This window comes from Bacillus rossius (assembly GCF_032445375.1).
Source record: "Bacillus rossius redtenbacheri isolate Brsri chromosome 9 unlocalized genomic scaffold, Brsri_v3 Brsri_v3_scf9_2, whole genome shotgun sequence".
NCBI classification, from domain to species: domain Eukaryota; kingdom Metazoa; phylum Arthropoda; class Insecta; order Phasmatodea; family Bacillidae; genus Bacillus; species Bacillus rossius.
This window is the reverse complement of record NW_026962013.1, coordinates 19,108,961-19,133,310: the sequence shown is the minus strand read 5'-3', so window position 1 is coordinate 19,133,310 and position 24,350 is coordinate 19,108,961. Positions and strand designations below refer to the sequence as shown.

At 38.6% G+C, this 24,350-nt stretch overlaps 1 protein-coding gene across 3 annotated transcripts; it reads left to right on the top strand.

Moving 5' to 3' along the window:
* The first annotated feature begins 993 nt into the window (after positions 1-993).
* LOC134543073 (nucleolar MIF4G domain-containing protein 1) lies at positions 994-23,543 on the top strand. Of its 3 annotated transcripts, none has more exons than XM_063387830.1 (13): positions 1,012-1,236; positions 2,935-3,264; positions 4,621-5,462; positions 5,610-5,765; positions 6,773-6,935; positions 8,600-8,721; positions 9,650-9,840; positions 10,454-10,629; positions 14,504-14,715; positions 16,059-16,223; positions 16,401-16,532; positions 18,090-18,377; positions 21,931-23,543. In XM_063387830.1, the coding sequence occupies exons 1-12, from the start codon at positions 1,086-1,088 to the stop codon at positions 18,372-18,374; spliced, it is 2,925 nt and encodes a 974-aa protein (XP_063243900.1). In that variant the 5' UTR covers positions 1,012-1,085; the 3' UTR covers positions 18,375-18,377; positions 21,931-23,543. The 3 variants fall into 3 exon arrangements, with proteins under 3 accessions (XP_063243901.1, XP_063243900.1, XP_063243902.1); XM_063387832.1 differs by having other exon boundaries at positions 21,486-23,543; XM_063387831.1 differs by having other exon boundaries at positions 994-1,236; positions 18,090-23,543.
* Positions 23,544-24,350: the final 807 nt, after the last annotated feature.

The following is a 24,350-nucleotide window of genomic DNA, read 5'->3' as shown; positions in this document are numbered from 1 at the left end:
ACGCGCACCACGCAGGGGTGGTTTCAGTACCGGGAAGCGAGGCCACCGCAGGCCTAGTAAGCCTAGCAATCACTGGGCCTAACAGGCCCAGCACCATCGCATTTAATTTTTATTTTCCTTTTAACATGCATTCTTGACAGGATTATGAATGTCATTAATCTTGGGTTTTATGTCACTTCGGTTGAAGATTTAACACCATTTAAAATTCGTAAATTACGAAAGCTACATTGTTAGAGTAAATATATCTCAGTAGAGCAGACTTTGCTCATGGTTGTTATGTATGATTCACCTGGTTAACATTTACAGTGATGATGTTATGAGTATTTATTGAAGAGTATCGGGTTGAGTCAGTTAGAGCTGTAAATCCGAAAATAATAGACCAATTTGCTACTTGATTTGATACCGGTAACTATAAAGTTACTAACTTTTTTATGGAGCCATAAATCACAAAATGCCTGAGCGAAAATAGGTAGCTTTCGAGAAAAGTAAGAAGAAAAGCGAAAGCATCGGAGCAAAACAATTTCAAATGCAGAGAAGTGTCAGTTTTGACTTAAAATATTTATCATGTTGCCAACCGTCCGCTTGAATGCATTGAAATAAGTTTCTAGCCTCGTTCAGCGCACAGTTATTAAACACTGTTACTCTTTCATTACATAATAGGAATTGGATTCGGAAACGTTCTGGAATGCAGTCTGCGAGTTAGGTTACAGTAGTATTGCTTATTCCATAAATTCCTAAAATGTCTTGGAATACTATTAAAATTTACTTTGTGTTCTATTTTATCTTCTTACTCAAATGAAAATGATGTGAGGTTTTTGAGTTGCATAATCATATAATGAAATTAAAATACATTTATTTTACCATTCGAATGGTTGAATCCAAATGGTATTAGGTTTTTTACGTAATAACATTGATATAAGATTATATTTTATTCAAAATGCCATTTGGTAGGGCTATTAAGTTTTTTTTATTTATGTTTTTTTTTTTTATTTCGACAGAAGGCCAAGTTGAAAATAAAAGCACGTGGTTGGTTCTTGGTTGTTAATTTAAGGTTAGAAAACATCGAGTGTGAATATTAATGTATTATGAAATTTAAACGCAAAGTTAAGTCAAAGAATTCAAGTGGAAAAAAAGAAAACAATGCAGTTAAGACAAGGAAGGAACTTAGAAAACAGAGTAGAAAGGAAAAAAAAGCTAAAAAGCACGCTTTTTTTCAAAAGAAGAAAGCACATTTAGGTAATGTTATTTAAAAAGTAACTTAAGATTTGATATATTCATAGTCTCTTATTACTTATGTATATTTTTAAGGCCCTGAAATTTACACCAGAAAGATTTACTTGCGGGAACTGTCTGAAGCTGTCTTCATAATTCATAACATAATTCAGGAAACATAAAATTAGGCTAGGCTAGGTTTAAAAACTATGCAAGAAATGCGAAAGCGCAATGGTGTAACATTGGACTAACAGAATAAGGAGCCCAGAGGTAAGACATTGGCCTCGCATTTCGGAGAACCCAGTTTGAATCCTGGTTGTGGCCACTCTGGTTTTGGTTTTCCCGGGGTTTTGCATATTCACTCCAGACCAGTGTTGGGACGATGGTAAATATTTACTTGGGCGGTATTTCCGAAAAAAAATGTAAAAAATCCGAAAATACCTTTATTTTATGCTCTTCAACTTCCTCTTTTCATTAAAATCGGCGGAGATTAGAAATTCCAAATACTTTAGGAGATATCGAATTTTTAAATTTCAGCACAAAACCAGCACATTCCTGTGGCGTGCGTGCACCATTATTTCTTGTTTACGTATGAGTATCTATTTTTTTTATTGGATAATGATGTCACGTGATTGTTCGTGATAGGCCAGAATTCAAATGAACTAATACGTGATTATTTAGTTCAATTATTGTTTAAAACAGTGTTTAATTACCGCCTCCAACTTAGGTGAGTTTTTAACGTTTCTAATTTTAAAGTCTTTATTTGTTATTTTGATATTGTTGCGCCAGTAATAAGTAACAAAAAAATTTACGTGAGTTGTTACTGTACATCCTTTGTTACGGGTTTGTTATGTAAGGTCAGTTACATTATAAATAATTTAAAACTAAAGAATAATTAAAATTAATTCACATTATTTTTAATATCACCTTAGTTTGAAAGTATTTATAATGTAACTGACCTGACCTAATCGACCATTTTAGTTTAGTGTTCACCCTCTGTCCGGGTTTGTTTGGTCAGGTCAGTTACATTATAAATATTTTAAAACTAAACAGCCATTAAAATTAATTCACAAAATAATTTTTAATGTCGGCTTAGTTTGAAAGTATTAATAATGTAACTGACCTGACCTAATCAACCATTTTATTAATTACGCATTCACGATTCACGTATTCACGAACACACGGCAAAATAACAAAAATGGCGCCGCTCGAATGGTTCCACAGGTCTTGTATTGCAAAATTAAAAAAATTCGATATCTCCTAAAGTATTTGGAATTTCTTATCTCCGCCGCTTTTAATGAAAAGAGGAAGTTGAAGAGCATATGATAAAGGTATTTTCGGATTTTTAACATTTATTTTCGCAAATACCGCTCAACTACATATGATGAAATTTAAAAATTCGATATCTCCTAAAGTATTTGGAATTTCTTACCTCCGCCACTTTTAATGAAAAGAGGAAGTTGAAGAGCATAAAATAAAGGTATTTTCGGTTTTTTAACATTTTTTTTTCGGAAATACCGCCCAAGTAAATATTTACCGGGAAGATTCCTTACTCTCTGTTTCAGATGTGCTGGGGACAAAACAGTTAAAAATAATATTTGTGCTGGACGGTTGATAGTGGGCCACTGATCAGTCCAGTTTACAGCATTTTTATGCTTTCAATAAATGCATTTTTAATAATTTTTTTTTAGATTATGCTATAAAAAAAGTTATTTGTTGCAGGCAAAATTCCTGTTGCTGCAACTAATAAAGACAGAGAAACACACAATGTGAGCTCCTTGAAGGTCAAGCAGAGAACTGCATCGCAGAGTGTCGGAACGCCAGAACCAAAACACAGAGTAAGCCTGGAAGAACAGCAGCACTTGGCTCTGAAGAGGAAGGAGAAGCAGGAAGACAGGAGGAAGAAGCAGTACCAGAAGAACAGAGTGCAGCAGCTGAAGGCTGCAAACGAGGAGGAGGACAAGATGATCAAGAAGTTGGCAAAGCAGTTGAACCTGCACAAGCGCAAGCAGAAGACCGTCCCCAAATCGTTCTCCAGCGATGGCTTGGACTGTATCCTTTCGGCATAAAGTGACTTGTGGTTTAAATGTGTGTTCCTCCTTGGCTTGTGGTGACCACCACATCTCACGCGATGGAGTCAGCATTGACTACTTTAAGCGCCCCGCCTGCCTGGGCATACATATGATATGTAGAGCTTCTGAAAAAAAAAAATCAACGTATTGTCTTCTCTTTAAAGTCCAAGGAGGAAATGCATTTTCCAATCAAGTTGTGGCTTTATTCATAGTGTTGAATATGCTTTCTAACTGTTCAATTATTAATTCTCGCAGCTTTTGAACAGCTTGCAGTTAGAGGTTGAAAGGTTTCTGTGACAACTACTTTAGTTGTAGTTTATATTTGATACACTTATTTAATTAATAATTTATTGATTACAATTAAGTACCATACTACATATTTCTTAAACACTCTGGTTACATTCTGACATAGTATCTAGTCTGTTCAGACGTATGTTGGCTCCTCATCCAAAGATTTAAAAATGACTTGATAGATTTGCAGGTTATTTAAATGAAATATAGGTCTATGGTGTGGCCCCTGACTAAAAGTGTGTGTGTGTGTGTAAGTGTGTGTGTGTGTGTATATATATATATATATATATATATATATATATATATATATATATATATATATATATATATATATATATATATATCATTAATTGGATTAGGAGTTACTGAAATTGAAGTTGTATTTGTATTGTCAAAATGTATGTTTGAGCTTTGTGTGAAACTGTCTTGGATATTAAGTTTTTTTTTTTTTTTTTTTCTCATGCTTACAAGGGTAGTAAGAAAATGGAGAAGGGGAAATCAGTTAAGAACTCAACCATTCGAAGACTATTGTCTGAATTCACTTGGCTTCTGTTTTCAGCAATGTCTTAGCTTGTTATTTTATCAGGTGAATAAGCCTAAACTCAGTTGCAACTGAAACTTAAGAAGAGGTGTAAATCAGAGTAAATATGTTTTCATTTTTGTGGGTGTTGGAATGTGCAGTTAAAGAAATTAAGCACTAAAGATCAATGGTTCAAGGTTTTTGATGAGGGGGGGGGGGGGACAATTTTTCATGCAAACTATATAAATAAAATTTGGTTTGAAGAGAAAAGAGGTTACTTCTTAGCATATAGTACTAATTACTACACAGTAATTTTTTTATTGAATACAAAACTAGATATAAGTTGGTTTGAGTATAAACTGTTTACAGCCCTCATAAATTTTAGCCTGTGTGTTAGAATCCCTGCGAGAGGTAGATTTTGTAGAAAATTAAAATCTAGTTTTGTACTGTGGGTAAATTTTGTGTTTAACTAAGTTATTAAGTTTTTTGGTGTTCTTGTTTTTATTACTAACTTAACCTATTTAGATCTTTTGGAGGTTTGTGATGAGGAAGGAAGGCAGAATGCAGTCTCAGCAGAGAAAACATTTATTGATAATTCTGACTCTGAATTTGAAGAGGACTTGGCTCTTGTCACTGGGAAAGTTGTCAAAAGGCCAAAATCTGAGTCACTTTTGGAAGCAGATGATGTCGGCGACACTGCCATGGATAGCGACGGCAGTGGGGGGGACTCAGATAGTGAAGATAATGGTTTTGACAGTGATGCAGAACAAGGCAGTGATTCATATGGTGAGAGTGTTGGAAGTTTCTCTGATGATGATGAACGTCAGATCTCTGGTGCTTCAGTTTTGAAGAATAGTAAAAAAGAGAAACGTCATGACAAACTAGTTAAGATGGAGAAAGAAAAACGTAAAGAAAAACCGGGAAGTTTTGATCATCAGCAGGACTCTGATGGTGGTGATGATGAGGATGTTGATGATTTCACCACCTCTGTTCCTGTTTTGCATAAACTGGAGAAAGTTAAAAAAGGGAAGGCTGGTAAACAGTTGAATGGTGTTTCTGAAGTGGCTAAACAGAGAACTGCTGTGAAGAGAAGGTTGGCAAGCTGTGGCGAGAGTGGCGACGATGAGACCATCAACGTGAAGCAGAAAAAGAAAAAGGAACTTCAAGTCAGTGAAAGGAAGGGGAACCTGGCACAGGCTCCAGCGAGCAAGGCAACAGGCGTGAAGAAGAAGAGTGTCAGGTTTGAAGACGAGCAGTCTGGCGAAGGCGAAGAGACAGAAGATGAGGGCGTGGGGCACGAGTCTGACGGCGGTGTGTGGGAAGATATTTACGGTCGCACCAGAGACAAGAAAGGAAATGTTGTTCAGGTGAGTGATTGTTTCAGTTTAAGTGGTTGGTGGTAGCATGGAGTTCAAAACTGTAGCTATACTAACAAATAAAGATGTTTACATTTTGTTTCCGTAAATCAACAAGCAATAAGATGTCCTGTTTTTGTGTGTGTGCGTGCGCGCCAGATGGGAGCCCAAGGAAAGTACGTCCCGCCGCACCTTCGAGAGCAGACAGGTGGGGGAGATGCCAAAAAACGGGAGCAACTTTTGCGACTGAGGAAGCAATTGAAAGGCCTCCTCAACCGTTTGGCGGAGAGCAACATGAACAGCATAGCCCAGCAGGTGATCTACTCGTTCTTGTCTGCTGGTACTGGTGGAAGCTCTTTCCAATGAGAAATTTAACCTGGCATTCAACGGTTCTGTAATCCAACATCATTCGAGCTGCTGATATGCTGCCAGCATTTTTAGTGGTCTTACGAGTTAATCGTTATTGTCAGTTTTCATTTTAGTACAGTGTTTCCTGCTTTCTAGCGGGTTACGTTTCACGTTTCATACTCTCTTATTTGGCTTTCCCGTTTAAACTATATTTCCGTTCAATAATCCAGAAAATTTGTTAATCCAGCATGGCCAAGGCCTAAACGAGCTGGATTAAAGACCTTTCATTGTATGTAGCTAAAGGTTTTTTCAATAAAATTTTTAGTATGACATAATCAAAGAAAACAATTCCTTATTTTGAGAAGAAATTCACATTAATTCTTGCGGTATTTATTTCTTGCAAAAAAAATTGCATTCCATTTATCTCTGCTCCAAAGTTATGTACAGAAATTATAGAAGTCATCAGGTTTATTTATTATAGTGGGCTGTTAATGTTATTAACTTGCATAAATTTAGACATTGTCTTCTCACCAAATAAATCAAGTTTTGTGCTTCAATAGTTGTGACCCAAACAGGTCCCCTAGATGCAATGAAACTATATCACTTTTTTTTTTGTTTGTGTTGAAATATTTGCTAAAATAAAATGTCTCTCTTCGCCAATGATAGGCCAAAGATGCCAGAAGTGCAACTTTATGTAGGCCTCTTAGCAAAGACTGCACTGAGCGAGAAGTTGGTACATGCCATCAGTTGGACTGGCACTGTCTTGAACATGGTAGAACTTATTTTAATACCTCCCTACATTTTACTCGCACTCTTCTGTGGTCCCTCGTAATGGTTACACTGCATAAAAATTACCATTTAATTCACGTTCCTGCTTGTTAAAGGATTAGTTGGTCCGTTACGAAGTTACGATAAAGTGTTAAGTGATGGAAGTTACTGCGTAGTAATGATAATCGTCCTTCTGCCCGTCGCAGCTGGACGAACTCTACATGTCGAACAGCCGGAACGACATGAACGAGACACTGACGCAGCTGGTGCTGGAGTCCCTGATCTCGCCCGTGCTCGCCCCGGAGAGGCTGGTCATGGAGCAAGTGATGCTGGTGGCCATCCTTCACGCCAACGTCGGCTCCGAAGTGGGTTAGTTCCTCTCCCTTTTGCTGTCGCAGCACTTGCGCTTGTGTAGAGAGAGAGATGCTGGTTTTACAGAAAAGTATTTTTGTGAGAAAATTTTCCGGTAATTTTCTGCAAAACCGGAAAATTTTCCAATGAGCTGTTTTTTCCCAGAACCACATGAAATTTCATCAACTTTTTTTATTAAAACAGAACCAAATAAAACGTACATTTGGTTTTTCTTCTCCACGTAATGGCTCACTTGACATCTGAGAGTTGGGTGGTATCCATGCTACCCTCTACCAACTGGTAGGTAGAAAACAATTGTTTAAAAAACACCTATCAATCTTCAGAAAATAAACTATTGTATAATTTAAATCAATCAATCTTAAATCATGTAAATATATGTCCATAATTGTGGATTGGGGGGGGGGGGGGGGGGGAATGTGTGTGGAATCCACGCATGATAGAAGTGAAATTTTCCAAATTTCCCATCTCGCATCTCTAGGTATATTGGTATATATGTAATGAATTTTTGATGCTAAGGACTCACTCCATAGGTACAAGTTATAGGCAGTAGGGTTATCATCATCTTAAAGGCTTATTAAATTAGTTGTACTTTCGTTCATATCAAAATGAAATATACTTGTGCAGTGTATCTTCTGGTCACAAAAGTCAGGGAATAAACGTTAATGATGCAGGAAGTCAGGAAACTTTAAATGCCATCAGCCTGTTGCTAACTTTGCATCTGACATGACATGATGGCACAGCAAAACAAAGAGATAATGATGGTAGGACACATCTGGCTCATAGGAGGGGTGTAGCCCCTGATTGAGGTCAGTGTTAGAAATTAATTTTTTTAAATTAGATTTTGCACATTTTTTTTAACCTTATAATAATACCTTGGAAATTAACATATAGCTTACTCCTGTTCTGTTTCTGAGCTTTGCCCATAACACTGTGTTTTATGTTCTGTCATTGGCATGTAATGATCATTAAATTACATTAGTTAATTTAACATTCATTGATTCATTAAGGTATTTGCACTCATGAATGTAGTACTATATTTTAAATTATGTTATTAGCAGACAGAACAATGTTCCAATTTTTTGACTACAAATTTTTGGAAGGTCTCTTTCAACCCACCCTAAGCTAAAAAATGTAATGAACAGTTGAACAGTGTATAGATCATTAGTCATCTTTGTTAGGCATTCTCCATCTCTTTAAATGTTTAAATTATTTGTAGATTTGAGTCTGGACGTTACTTGTCACAGCAGTTCAGGTGTCTGCATTGCTGTTTTACTAACCTTGAAACTAACTATAGCACAAACTATTTAGTTTGTTAAAGTGTCAGTTTGTAGTTTTAAAATAGTACAAACGTATTACTACTTTCATATTCACACAATGCTAATTCTGCTTCTTCACAGCGACATTAGATGCTCTCTGAATGGGCACCAAAATCTCGGCACATGTGTGTAGATTCGTGGAGGGTTGAGGGGGGTGGGGGGCTGGAATCACAAAAACACATCTCTGAGGGGGCTGGCTTGTGCTTGCAAAATTGTTGCTGTGAAACAGATGTGAGAAATGTTATCCTACAAGCCTTCCCTGGGAATCCTACAGATTTGTGCCTGTGCCTGGCGAAACATTGATAGTGCTCATTTTAACTGTACTGTTACATCATTCTTTTCCAGGTGCACATTTCATGCAAGTTCTAATCAAGAAGTTTGAGTTGCTGAACAGTCAGTGCCAAGAAGTCGAGAAGAAAGAACTGGACAATGTTGTGCTCACACTGTGTCATCTCTACAATTTCAGGGTAGGTACCACTTTTTAAAGCAACAGCTAATATTTCTGCCTATTAAATGCAGTGGCTTACATTGTTCTGGCTTACATTTGTTCTGTACTGAAAAATTTATCTGCAGTCTAAACTTGAAGATTGACAAATTATTTTAAACTGAATCAAATAAAAGTCTGTAAAATATTTAGGCCCCTACGAATACTAGTTTTTTAATGCGAAGTGAATATCAAATCAAATGTTTAAAAAAATTCGTTAGGTCGAATACAATTGTGAATATTGTTCTTGGAGATGCTATATTACACTTATTTTATAAAATACAGGATTGAAGTAAAAAAAAAAATTACGTTCGTAATGTTTGAATTGATAAAGTGATCAACCGTATGATAAAAATTATAAAAAGAAAACATACATTTTATTAATATTGATCATTCATAAAAGCAAACAGAAATCACAAAAAAGAAAACTTAAATGTTTTCGTTAGTGAATCTTAAGCCTCCAATGTTTTAAAGCTTTGCAACAAATGCGAAAAGCTGCACACGAGATGCGAAGCTTTGCATCGCAACCGAATGGAATGAATATAGCAAATTTCCCGGCGAAGTCATATCAAATATTAAAAAAGAGTTTCGATTGATTCGCGCAGTCGAAGCTTTGCACGGCCTAAAAATATTACATTGGAGTTATGTTATATCAAGTGTTTCTTCTGGGGTATATATAGTTTTATGAAGTGTGTTTTTTTGGTTACTCAATTGTGGAAATATGTGCATTCTGCTAACTGAATTCCTGGAAGACTCATTGTGAGAAAACACCAAGTATAACACTGTGCACAATGTTGAAATTATTATTATTTTTTTTTTTTTTTGCGAAAGGGAGTGGAAATGATAGAAATTAATTTGTTGGCTGTAGAGCTAAGTTAGTGTGTAATGCAGACCACACGCAATGGTGCCAGGTGTTCCACTGCACCTTGGTGTTCGACATCCTGGAGCGGCTGGTGGAGAGGTTCGGGGAGAAGGAGACGGAGCTGATCCTCGTGGTGCTTAGGAGCGTGGGCTTCACCCTCCGCAAGGACGACCCCTCCGCCCTCAAGGACTTCATACTGCGGGTCCAGCGCAAGGCCGCGGCCGGATCCCACGCCGACGGGTAACGTTCTCTCTCGCATCACCGCACCACCCTGGTCTGGAACATCCTTAAAACAGTACAGTCAACTTTATTTGGAGTTTCTGAAAAAAAAATGCTAAACTTTTTTCTTTCTTGTCAATGTGAAGGCCCTATTTCCTTATCTGAGCGTTTGTAGCTACGCTCGGTTTTTTTCTCCAGCTCCAGTTTTTTCCATCAGTTGTGTCCATTCTCCAAAACAATGAGATTATGATTATCATGGTATTTCGATTAATTTTACCTTTTCCACAAGTATATAGTAATAGGTAGCCTTTTTGAACTTTTTCCAAATCCCACAGCTCGGGAAGGGATCTGTAAATTTCTGTAAATGAAGGGAGGCTCTCCCTTTTATCAGCGGCCGAAGGGAACCGACAGAGCTCGGGCAAAATTTCTGGAGGTTTCGCCGAACAGATCTGCACAGTCACTTCAGTTAATTGTTCAGGTATGATGTCATACATGGAAAACTGACAGATAGACTAAGTGCGTATGGGACCCTTTAGTTATGATCAAATAGTAAAAATTAAGTGAATTTTTAAATAATGTTTATATTTTAACCATGTTTCCATTTTCATACTTTTTTTTTGTAATATTATTTCAGTTCTCGAGTGAATTTCATGCTGGATGTTCTACTTGCCATCAAAAACAACAACATGTCGAAAATTCCAAATTATGACACAAGTCATAGCGAACATCTGAAGAAATTATTGAAAAGTTTTCTTCGAAAGGGAAATTATGTAACAGAATTGAAGATATCGCTGGAAGATCTCCTAAAAGGTAAAGTATTTAACTGCATTTTTACAATTGTGTAATTTTTAAGTACCATGATTAAGCCAAAGTTCACAAGCATTTATTTATGCACACTTCATGCTAAAATACCTAAGTACATTTACTGATGTTTAAATTTTTTTTGTATTTTAAAATATTAAGTTTTTGCTTTTTGATTATAAATTGATAGTTTGGTACATGATTTCAGGATTTAACTTGTATTTCAAAGGTACATATATGGTGAATTGATGTGCATTTTGGGGCGATTACGGTAGTGTCACAATTCACTATATAATCTTGTTCCTATTAGCTTTCATCCATTATCATTCATCATTATCGAAATCATACATACTGTATTATATTCAAGGACAGGATTTAAGGTGTATTGCGATGACATTGAATTTACATTAAAATTTGCTTAATACATAATATAACACAAATGCAAGATACAGTCAAACCTCTCTGAAACGACCCCTCACGGTTCCCCCCAGGAATAGGGTCGAAATAGAGGGGGGGTCGTAATAGATGTTTTCCGAAATTTTCAGTTCATTTCAAACCCCCCCTCCAAAACCGCTACTCGCTAAGAAACCAGCCGTACAATGGCAGGTTGCTGTCACTCACAATGCTAGACGGCTTTGCTTTAAACCCACTTCAACCTTCATGACAAGTCCGTCGCCCTACAGGCCACCTCTAAAGAAAATATGTCAATAGACAGTTTATTTTTACTGGTTAGTTTACATGTTCATTTTCTGCTTGCCGTAGTTAAATACACTAGAACCCCGATGTCACGAACCCCGGATTTAACGAAGCAGTGATTTTACGAATACATTCTCGGGAACCGTCAAAAAATTGGACATGACCAAAATGTGAAAATCAGAAAAGAAAAAAATGAAAGATCATTAAAATCTGTTAATTTTAACACACAGCGTATTTTTGTGTTGGCTTTAATACTTCCAATAATGTTCATGTAAGAATAACAAAAAAAAATTATGGGACATTTCCTTTAAAAATACGGCAGCAGTAACTTGTTCAACGTAAGTGGGAGCGCGGGAATATCATCTAGACAGGCTGGCGGCAGCACAGGCGGCGGATGCATGACGTCATACGGCTTACCTCTCCTTCCCTTGTCCAGACTTCAAGGTTCATCCCTCCCAGGCATACAAACCATCGTGTCTCTCTCCCCCTCCTCCCTCATCGTCCTTTGGCATGTGAAACTGTCAACATCCTTCCTCCCCTTCCCCAAACTGCGTGCAACGAAAGCAAGGTGTGGCAATTTCTCTAACTGACCGACAGCCTTTTACTGGCAACAGGTCGACCTGAAGCTATGTCACCACTCTGGAGTCTAGTCCGACGCCACAGTTCGCGACCGCCCCACTTACACGATCATATTACACAGCCACAATGAGAGCTAACTGGCAGCACGACGGGAAACGGCATAAGCCGCCCCCAAAAAGACCAGACCTGACCAAACCAATGCGGACTAAAAGTCCAAGTGTCCCACCCCTTGCATAGTAGAACTTCTACCACGCCCCACTCTTCTTCCAGGACCATCCTTCTATTCCTGTAATCCACCTGCTTGTAATAATGCATGACCTTGCATCCCGCATGTATGTGCCCAGGGTTTTCCCTGTGTCTATGCAGGTTTTACCTGGGCCCAACTTATCTAGTTTTAGTCTAGAATTAAGAGTGAGGGGAGTTAGTCATGGCGAAAACGTCTGCCATGGCTGGCCAATCCCCTCCTAGCACATGATGCACGTGACCTTTTCTGCATGGTTAAAAACCCGCATGTTTAGAGCGTATAGGGCTTGCCCTGACACGCACTTGGAGTCTTCCCTACCTAGACCCCTCCCTTACACACTTAGTTTTAACTTAGGTTAGGGGGAAAAAAAAAAACGAAAGCAAGGTTTGTATAGTCCATTTCTGGTAAAATGAAAAAATTTTAAGGGTCCCCGCGACAGCCATTTACCGTTAATTGTTTTGATACAATTTGTTTTTTTAGTTACACGACATTATTTATGCTGGAAAATCACTGAAACTTCAAAATTTCTTTAATGGAAAAATTTAGCAGGGCCGTAAAAGTATTCATTTTTGCCGCAAATGAACTATACTCGCCCTTCCTGCCGGACAACATTCTCGGCGCGTGACGCATGGCAACTGCAGTCGTGTGCCGCGCACAGCCACGAAAAACCTACGCGATTTCCAAACTACACTAGATATCCGACTGGAGTCTGTAAGAGACTTGTATTGTGTAATTCCGGTGTTATTTAGCGGTTTTTCTTAAAAATCGCTTTTTTCACATTTTCCATATAAATTCGCGGAAAATTTAGCGATTTCGCGATTCACCATATAATCATGGCCCTAGTTATTGCTCGCGCAAGAGGCGAGACGTGGATGTTAGAAGAAAGATTAATGCGGGGTAGACAGACGGCAGCCAGTGTGTTTCCTACGCGGGGAATAAGTGGCGTAGCCTTTTTTTTTATGCTGGGTGAAGCGATCTTTTTCTATCAACCCACGGGAAAAGATAATTGCTTGAGCTGTCAAAATAAACATCGCTGCGGCAGTTAAAACAAGTCGAGGCGGGCGTGCATCCAGTCGGTCTCTGTGTATTGTCAACCGATAGTAATCAAAATCAAGAGAAATCCAGCAGGTAGCTTTGCCTTAACTGCGTACCACACTAGACACTCGCAAAACGTAAACACGTTGCCAAAAAACCTTTATCTGCACCCTGCCGGCAAAGGGACGTGGAATGGGGGTTGTTAAGCGCTGACAGCGGTCGACAGGAAGCACTCGGCAAGAGAAACGCATTAACACGCTACTCACCACAAGAAACTTATTTTCTGTCCGATTTTCTTCAGATTTTCGGCAATTTTTTCACGGTTCCTCGAAATTGGGTTGTAATAGAGAGGTGGTCGCAATAAATGGGGTTGCAACAAAAAGGTTTTACTGTATTACACTATTTAACACTAAAATGTCAGCCTATTCACAACAAAAATCAGAAATAAATAAAAATTTAACTGAAATTTTTTAACATTTTATTTGTCAATATCTAAAATTTAATGAATGTTATTATTTCAGTATGTAGTTTGTACCAAAATACATATTAAGAAAATCTATTCTAAAAATGTTCTGTTTATGTATCTCCAATTGATAAGGAACCTCTACTACCTCAGTTTACATTTCATTTTCTGATATTTACTTGAAAAAGTCTTTTTTGCCAATATATTTTTTTTCTTCCAAGTAAAAGTTGGCTTCATCAACTATGAAAATGTCACTTTTCTGCTGGATAAAAATAGTTCAAATAACATTTTAGCATCTTTTAAGTTGAATATTGCATCATCTTCATAAATAAACAAGGTGGGCTGATTTAAACCACAATGGTTTAAACAAGATCTTTTCATTTAAATTATCTAAATAAGTTGTAACTTATACCCAACCAAATACTTCTCTAAACTTAAAAAAATATTCAATTTGTAGTTAATTCCTATTCTATGGGAAAACTCCGACTACTCTAAATCCCCATTGTGTGAGAAACACCAATTCTATGGAGAATTCTCCTCCAGTGGGGAAATAGGTACCTTTTCTGTGGGTTGAGTCCCAGTCAGATGTGCAGATTTACAGGATTTCAGTTCTTAACTTTTCTGGTTTGACGTGAGTGGCAGAAAGCAAGATGATGTCGCTTTCATTTGAGCATGGTGAGAACCAAAATAACTAATATAATAAAAAAAATTGGATTTTAAAAAAAGCTGTTTGGTTTTTTTTTTAAAAAAAAGCCTGATTTTTTTTCCAACCCTGTAATTGAATGATATTGATAAAAAACGAAGACGTGGAACGTTGTCTGGTTGTAATGGTCGCTGTAAGAGCTGGAGGGTGTTGGTCGTTGCAGCGGAGGAGCGAGGCAGGTGGTGGGTTGTGGGCTCGGCCTGGACGGGGGTCCTGCCGGGCGAGGGGCAGGGAGGGGGGGCCCCTGGGGCGCCGCCCCCGGCAGCCCTCGCCGCCCCCACGCAGTACAGCCACCAGCTGCTGGAGCTGGCCAGGAAGCAGCGCATGAACACAGACGTCCGCCGCAACGTATTCTGCATCCTCATGACCGCCGAGGTGTGTCGCATGTGGGATCATGCACTTTGAACATTTTTTAGTGATCCTAATAATATACATGTATTTATATTTTTAAGCAGTCTTTCACATTTTGTTTTCTGTTCTTGCTAAGGCAAACTATCTTGATAAATAACTTCTTGGGGTTATTTTTGGCAAATTTGAGGATTACTTGAACATTTTTCATAGTTTAAGATCTTGAAGCAGTCTTTATAATGTTTAAATAAAAAATTAAGATCCATAGTTTTGTAATATAATTTTTTTTTAAATTTTATAAATAAATACACACACATCGGCCAGAGGCTTTTTCCCTACTGTGAGCCCAATGTGCCCCTCCAACTCCTTCATGTTTGAATGTTTCATCTGCTCAGCATGATCATTAGCAATGTATTCTTTTTAAATGTATTATTGAGGCTTTTATGTTTAAGTTTATTGCTTATTTTAATACATGACATAAATTTTAACTCTTATACAGTGACATTATGTTTTAATATGTTATAGTATTATTTTTAAAAAAAAACTTAAGTATTCAATTATGTTTAATTTAGCAGTCCAAGGTCATTTTTTATATGGCTTTAGCTGTGTTTGTGTTTGTTTAATTAGTAATAATGTTAGTATTTAAATAAGTGTAATGGCGCTGCACCCGGTTAGCAGTCACTATCACCCCGTCCAATCAGCTTCCGATCACCAAAGTGCGCAGATGTGTCGCGTGCCTGTTCTGCAGAAATAAAGGGAGGACCGGTCACATGATGTGGCCTGGACGCCTGTAATGTCTATACCGCGTGCTGCGGAGCTGTGTATTAATTCTTTTTAATCGTGTACGGCCACTGTGTCAAATACGTTTACAGAACCACATGTCCGTTTTGTTAGCCACGTGGTGAGATTCTAGGAGATTTAGGCATAAGAAACGCCTTGAGAATCCTTGTATGGTTACCAGGTAATTAACGACAGCCTCCCGGACACTGACAGCAGGCCAGACCCTTGTGTGTGGTCAAACTAGGGGAATGAGTCTTACCCCACACGGGCGACATCACAACACTGTTAGTCTCCACCGGGTCCACATGCCCATCCACGTGGTTGTACACATCTTAAATGTAATGAACACCTTCGCCCTAATTAGGAAACCCCCTACCATGTCAATATTAAATTGGTACAGTAGATATAACTTTTTCCTGTTGAATACATTTTTTAGCACGTGGCTCTGAGGTGGTTAGACCTCTAGAATTTAACAGCTTTCTTATGCATTGTATCACACAGATGTATTGCAGTGTTGCATGGCAAACTGCGAGCAACTCTTAACAGGGGGTTGATTATTTTTAATTAATCATGTTGGTGGGTTCATTCAGGATTATCTGGATGCGTTTGAGAAGCTGCTACGACTTGGCTTGAAGAACCAGCAGGAGAGGGAGATAGTGTACGTGCTACTACACTGCTGTCTGCAAGAAAAGAATTTCAACCCTTACTATGGTTTCCTTGCACAGAAGTTCTGTGACTTTGACAGGAAATATCAGGTACGTATTTCACTTCTTTTTTTTTTATTTAGGCATCATTTTAATATTATGGATGGCAGTTCAATTTTTTATTATTTGAAGTTTGTTCATTAGCTGTCCCTCAAATGGAGGATTGTCTGTGTTAAGAATGCTGATCAGATGATGCTCTGTAATGTTTGAGGCTTTGTTGCTTTGCAGATGACGTTGCAGTTTTCCCTGTGGGACAAGTTCAAGGAGCTACAGACCTTCAACCAGCAACAGACCACGAACCTGGCAAAGCTTCTCACTCACCTGTTGCTGGAGAAGGGTCTTCCTATTTCTGTCCTCAAGGTCGGTGACTTAACAGTGTTTTTTGTGTTGCTAACAGATGGGAGCTAACATTATCTTTAAAAAAAATAGATCTTTTAAATACCGACACCAAAATTGTGTTTCAAATAATCTGAGATATATTTAAATTCTTAACCTTGATGATAAGGCAATATTTTATAATCAAATAAGATGAGTTTTCAGTCTGCACCTGAAAATTGCCTGCAAACTGGAAAATTCTCTGATTGTATTTTCACAAAACCTTAAAAATAAATTTTATCAACCTTTTTCATACAAACAAAACCAAATAAACCATACATTTTGTTTTTCTTTACCACCTCACTTAACATTTCAGAGTTGAGTAGGACCCATGTTACCCTCTACAAACTGACATGAATCTAAAATTATTATTTATGCAGTACCTATAAATCTGCAGAAAGTAAATTATTCCATTATGTATCTTAAATTACTTAAAACTTTGTTGGTGATGGAAGAAGGGGAAAACTTTCCAACTTACACGTCTGCTTCCTGGCTGACACAACAGTCACTGGGACACGTAGTTCTGCATTTGGCTACATGCCGCACATGCAACTGTTGCCTCGCCTTTCGCCCATGGCTGGACGTGTAAGTCCATTAGATTACCCCCCGACTCTGTGGGGGAGGATGGAACTTGTTACTTGAGTGATCACACCACACGATTTTTTTGCTTTGATTTATTTTTTTTGAAAGATCAATCCTTTTTATCGACGTGACAAAGGATGAAAAGTGTGTTTGTAAGATAATTTTTACGCTGTTTATATCAGGTGTTTCTACACAGACTCCAGAGTGTGCGACTGCAGATTTCGTAACGGTTACAATAGGCAGTGATTAATTGATCTCGAAGATAATTCAAACAAGTGTTAATTATAGTGATGTGTTGGTGTGTGGCACGGCAGGGAGTGCTCATGGAGGTGGCGTGTGGCACGGCAGGGAGTGCTCATGGAGGTGGCGTGTGGCACGGCAGGGAGTGCTCATGGAGGTGGCGTGTGGCAGGGCAGGGAGTGCTCATGGAGGTGGCGTGTGGCACGGCAGGGAGTGCTCATGGAGGTGGTGTGTGGCACGGCAGGGAGTGCTCATGGAGGTGGCGTGTGGCACGGCAGGGAGTGCTCATGGAGGTGGCGTGTGGCAGGGCAGGGAGTGCTCATGGAGGTGGCGTGTGGCACGGCAGGGAGTGCTCATGGAGGTGGCGTGTGGCACGGCAGGGAGTGCTCATGGAGGTGGCGTGTGGCACGGCAGGGAGTGCTCATGGAGGTGGCGTGTGGCAGGGCAGGGAGTGCTCATGGAGGTGGCGTGTGGCACGGCAGGGAGTGCTCATGGAGGTGGTGTGTGGCACGGCAGGGAGTGCTCATGGAGGTGGCGTGTGGCACGGCAGGGAGTGCTCATGGAGGTGGCGTGTGGCACGGCAGGGAGTGCTCATGGAGGTGGCGTGTGGCACGGCAGGGAATGCTCATGGAGGTGGCGTGTGGCACGGCAGGGAGTGCTCATGGAGGTGGTGTGTGGCACGGCAGGGAGTGCTCATGGAGGTGGTGTGTGGCACGGCAGGTGGTGGAGTTCACCAACGTGGACAAGGCCACGGTGCGGTTGCTGCGGCAGACGCTCCTGGGCGTGCTGCTGGCCCCCGGCGAGGACGCCAGCCTGCAGGTGTTCCTGCGCGTGTCGCAGTCCGCCAAGCTGCGCGTCTTCTGCGAGAGCCTGCGCCTGTTCGTGCACCACCTGGTGCTGAAGAACACCGCCGGTCTGCCCGAGGCAGACTGCCAGCTGCTCACCCGCCGGGCCAGACTTGCCGACTCTCTGCTCAGCGCCTCCGAGCACCGCCTCGCCCTCTGAATGGTGCGTGTGCATGTGTCTTACTGACTTACTGTCTCTGGAAATATGGATATATATTTTCAATTCCCCCCCCCCCCCCCCCCCCTTTTTTTTTTCATTATTTTTAGCATGGTCTGACTTGGGTAGTGTAGCAGTAAGCTACTGCTACCATCTACGTCTAATGCTATTTACGCCACACAGATGTGTGTGAAGTACAGTAGAATCCCGCCGATGCGACCCCCCTCTGATGCGTCCATTCCGTTTATACGACCGTTTTTTGAGAAACAGTGAAAAATTTGAGCAGAGAAAGTCGAAAATTTGAGTAAAATCGGCTGAAAAACAAGTCTGTTACACTTTGTTGGGCGTTATGTGTTCACGTTTATCTTGGCGAGCGCTGTACTGTAAGCAGTCAGGCATACAAAAGACAGCTAAAAATAGATACCACCCCTCTAGACTGTCCACGCTAGCCAATACCGGTAAACTGCGCGCATCACCTGATAGCATCTACGCACGCATCTATTGCCGTCCAGATCCCGTGCCTTTGTCTTGCGACTGGTTAGTGTGATCTTGCCAGCTGCATCTCAGGTGTAACTGGCCACACAAAGCTGTATTCACTGTGTTAACGATGTCGCCAGGTGTTTGGTTCTCGGCTATTTTTCTATAACATGGCTGATTTCACACATGCGCAGATAAAAAAAAAAATTGCGTGGAATTATGCTATACACCTCGGACTCGCATTCCCCCAATCAATGGGTTCCGATAAATACTCACGCTAAGTGAATTCACGTCACGCGAGTTTGGCTATGCTAGCCGGCTGGTGGTTATTTTTGTTCAAAACGTGACGAAGGAACTTGTGTGGATCAGGTAGAAAACATTCTGCTATAAACAAAAGATGTAAGAACAATGCTATCCTGAAATGCTGTGACATGTTTTTGGAGTAGATAATCACAGCGACAGACCGACAGGATGCGCTCCCGCCCATGCCGTCAGAGATGTTTATTTTGACAGCGCAAGCAATAATTTTTTCTTCGTCCCTTCACAGCGTAAAAAAAAAGAAAAAAACACGGAATGCAGATGGAAAAGTAACTATGTAGTAAATTAATATATTTACGGCCCTGCTAAATTTTTCTATTCAATAAAATTCGAGGTGTTAGTGATTTTTCAGCACAAACTGCTGTGTGACTAATAAACAAATTGTATCATAATAACTTTATAAAGTATTTATTAACGGCAAAGGACAGATGGTTTGTGGTTCTGGGAGGGATTAACCTTGAAGAATTAGCAGGGGATGGAGAGGTAAGCATCACGTCACGTATGACATCAAGCCGCCGCTCCGCCAGCCTGGCCGGACGAGTTTCTTATGCTCTCGCAGAAGCTACCACAGCGGCTTTTCGTGCGGGCGGGTAAGATAACATGACAGCTGAGACGGCTTTTTGTGCGATAGTGGACGCGCCGAGCTTGGCTAGATACTGCCCGAGCGGCATTCACGTGTATGTATCTGACGATGCGGTGACACCCCGAATTCTCTATTGCGATCATTCCGTTTATAAATCCGTTTTTCCAGAAACCGTGAGGGGTCGCATCAGCGGGATTCTACTGTAGCTAAGTCTAAATGTTTTATTTTGTATTGCTTTTTTTATTTTTATATAGAGGCTATTATGCAATTTGCACCTAGTTAATGCCATTTTTTTTAATACACAGTGTTAGGTTTGAAAGATTTTTTGAAGTTGGAGAAATCATTGTTAACCATAAAATAGCTTAAGAAAATTAAAAAAAATATATAATACTGGAGTTAACCTTGCTGCTGGCTGTGTTTACACTTTTTTTTTTGTAATTCTATAATTTAGGTTCATTATTTCAAAACATAAATTGAATGAAGTTATAAATTTTAAACAGTAGTACCTTGCTCACTTGGATGTCCGGATAACCCGAACCAGTTTTGGAAAAAAAATTAAGTTGTTAGTGAATGAAGACATGTTTTACAGGTGATAAATTGCTATGCTCAGTAGGTGCATTACTCAAATTCACTTGCCAGTGGATGAGTTCTTTGCGCTCATTCCACCTGCAGTTGCTGTGCAGCAAACTGGTGAATTGACGGTTTATTCCAAGAGTCAAGCCGAAACGCCACAACAAGCTCCTAACGCTAAAGCAGATGCGAGATCATGCTGCTTGCAAGCGATACACTAAACTAAGGCAGCAGAAGCTCACTGCCATATTTTTTACTATTGATTATACTTATAGTGTGTACCAATAATAATAAGAATTTTTAAACTCTGTTAAAAATATTTTTGGTAAGTACATACAAGTTCTTTTTTTTATAGTTTTCTCCTCATTAACCATCCCCAGATGATCTGGGTTAACGAGGTTCTACTATATTATATTATTTAAATAGTGAAAACATAAAAAATTCTGTGAAGTAAGATGAATAAAAACTTAAGTTTAAGGTATATTAAGCTAGGTCAGCCATACCGTATTAGTAACGTATATTAAGTAAATAATATGTAATAGACTAATATACATAATTAATGTGGCTGACCTAACTTAACCTACCTTTAACTGAAATTATCATTTCATTTATTTCCCAGAAGCCACTCTTTTGCATAATTACCAAAATATTTTATTTGTTCCCTAACAAGGTGGGGGGGGGGGGGGGAAATTACCAATAAAATAAATTTTGTTCATTTATCCCACTTAAATTAGCACCAAAGATCAACTTCCTTAAACATTTACTGAAATATTCTCTACACTAGTAAGTTTCGAAATGTGTTGTGTCTTATGTATTTTGATCCTTAGTTATAATAGGGCATATTCCATTTTAATATTCTATACCCAAAAAAAAACTTGCAACTACTCGAGCTATACTCAACTAGAAAATTAAAAAGACATGACTCTAAGGTGTATATATATACTCAACTCTGCTCAACTCGACTCCATCCAAAAATGGCAGACTTGTCCATCTCTAGATACTAAAGTGGATGTAGAGTGGATTTATGCTCTGCACACCATGCCAAAATGTACGTCACATTTTTTTTTGTCCTGTATTGGTGGTGGTGAATTTTTAATGTACAATATTGAGTTACTGTTTACATGAAAAAAATGTCAGTTTCTCATCTTTTTTTCTTTTCTTTTCAGTTAGGTGAACATATCACACATTTTTAGACATTGTAGCTTAAAGACCACAGAACATCTTTATGGCATTTTATCTAAATAATCACACTATGTATGCCTCCATCAATGAAAGCCACCTGACCAGTCACAGCTGCATTTTGATGAAAATACAAGCACTGTAGCATGCTGTGTTGTGGAAAATATTTTTGTATTTATTTATTGCATTTGTTCACGTAAACCAATTTAGAAAATATCAGCTGGTTAAGGTTGGCAACACCTATTTTTAGTTTAACTTTTTAAAATTTTAATTTCTTAATTTTTTATATATATATATACATATTTTAAGTTTTAAGTAGGGATTATTTTTTTCTGAAGTTTATATGGCTGTATGTTAAGTGTAATCAAAACAGAACTGACCAAAAGCTTGGTAAAAGCTAAAAGGTGTTGCTAAAATATGTTAAACCTGCAGGAGGTGGGGAGAGGGGAAATGCTGTGACGTCAGAAAGACAGCTGGGCAAGAGGAGAGTTGACCGTGAACTGCGGTCCACGATGCAAAAGTTTTGGCATTTTACTTTTGTCAATGTTACGCTTGAGATTACGTATCATGATTTATCGAGTGTGGTGCATCAAGTCTACGAGTACAATCTGTGTGTGTGTACGCTTTGTGTGGCCCAGGCAGTTTTGTTTGCTACACAACAAGTATACTAGAGTGGGCATGCCTGTGTTTTGCCAAATGTGTCAAGAATGAAAGCTTGTGTCAGATATGGTTTAGAGCTGTAGCAAACCGTACGTATTCGTTACTGAGTAACGGGTGCGGCATCTAGTAACGAGTAACGAAACGTTCCACACGAATGCATTTCGTTACTCGCATCTTTCGTATGTTTTACGCATGCACGCGCTTATTCGTTACAAAGAACGATGTTTGTTTATTAATAAAAGTATAATTTGGAAATTCGTCGTCCAAGTTTTTTTACTGTTTATTAAAGGTATTGTGTGTGTAGACAAAGTTTTAGATTCGAACAGAAACAACGTAAGAAAGTATTTTTTACAAATTATAAATATGTATGTTTTTGTTTTTTTATTATCGGGTATTTTCACGTTTTATGTTCTTAAAAGATATATTATAATAAAGCCGCTCTAATGAGATTTAATTGTTTCTTGGTTAACAAAAGCTGTTAATTATCAAATATTTATTTCATTTATTTACGCGACGTCATACTGTACGCGTACGAAATACGACTCGATTCGTTGCTGTTACATAACATAGCATGTGCCATGTTATGCGGTATCAGAAGTAACGAGTAACGATACGAAAGTAACGAGTACTAATTGTTATAGTAACGAATACATACGGGTACACATTTTTTCGTTACTTTCAACGACCATAATATGGTTTATCTATATCAAAGTCTTCGAGCTTCTACAAACAAGTAAGTGTTGACTTTGTAAATGGCATATTTGCCAGCATCGTAAGGATTTGAATCTAGTGGGAAAGTCACCCTATCCAACCATCAGTGAGTGACATCATGCAGCTTTTGCAGATATACGTGAAGGCGATAAATTGTAAATTTATCAACCCCAACATGTGCAAGAGGAAGTATTTTTGGAAAACTTAAATTTAAAGAAATAAGCTCTTGTGAACCTCCTTGTACTGTGCTAGTTCTTTTTGTGGGAACATTTAAATTTTGACTCGAGCTTTAATAAACTGCAGCTGTGATAATTTTTTTGTAGCAAAGGTCAAGTAACAAAATTTAAATTTTTAGAGTTACAATTTTCTGAATAGCTTTAAATTTGTGTTATGCTTAATATAGGCGTTAAAGAGTATTGATCATATCATTTTATTATTAATTCTAATAATCTGGTTTTCTGGTATGGTAGTTAAACAAAAATGGCCTTTCACGATACAACATGAAGTTTAATGTAAATTTTATGAATGTAAATTATTTTGATATGTGTTCTCTTATGCTGTCATTACTGCTATGGATAACTTTGTTGGTCAACGTAAAGCTTGTGAAATGTTTTGTAATTAAATCAGATGTGTAAAATTTAAATTTGTTGCTGGAATACACCTTTCCTTTAAAATTTGTTTAGCTTTTTTGCAGATTTGTATTGATTAGACATCCTTGCTATGGAAAAGTGTCGAGAAAATTACATTTATTTTTATTTTTTTTAAATTAGGATTTCGAGTTTAGTATTTTTGATTGGATAAACTTATACACCGCTCCTAGGGTGTCTGAATTGTGTACACTACCTCCTGTGTATAATAATAGCAGCCACAATACCATGAAACCATACTTGTCGTGTCAAGTTGGGTTGTGTTTGCATGGTTAAACAATAACTGTGGCCTTTCATTGTATTGGTGTGTTGGACCTGAAAAGGGAAATTTTGGATATTAGGTTGCTACCAGCGTAAGCTTTTTATATAATGATATACCTACTGACATTAATACACCACTTCACCTCTACACGTGAGTTTCTCAGAGATCATTAAGGATTTTCATACACTGTTTTCAGGTTAGAGGAAACATTTTTGGAATTTCAAATTTTTTTCCCGGAAAAGCAACAGTACTCTGTATCTACCCTCACACTCTTTGCAATGTTTTCTTATGGAGAACAGTCTTCGTCACTGTGTTCGGCCTGTCTCTTCACTGGCCTTTTTCTTGTCACACCTGACTCCTGAACTTCAAATTTTTTCCTAGTGAAATTCTTTGCATCTGGGTTTTAAGCCTTATTTTGTCTGGCTTCCTATGACTTAGTATTTGCAACAGAACTTAAAAAGTTTTTCTGAACTTTTCTTTGCCTAGCAGTTCAAACTTGTGCTTCTACTTAGTGCATGTACCTATATTGTGGCACATAAAGACACAATCTTTACCGAATCTCCTTCCAAGTT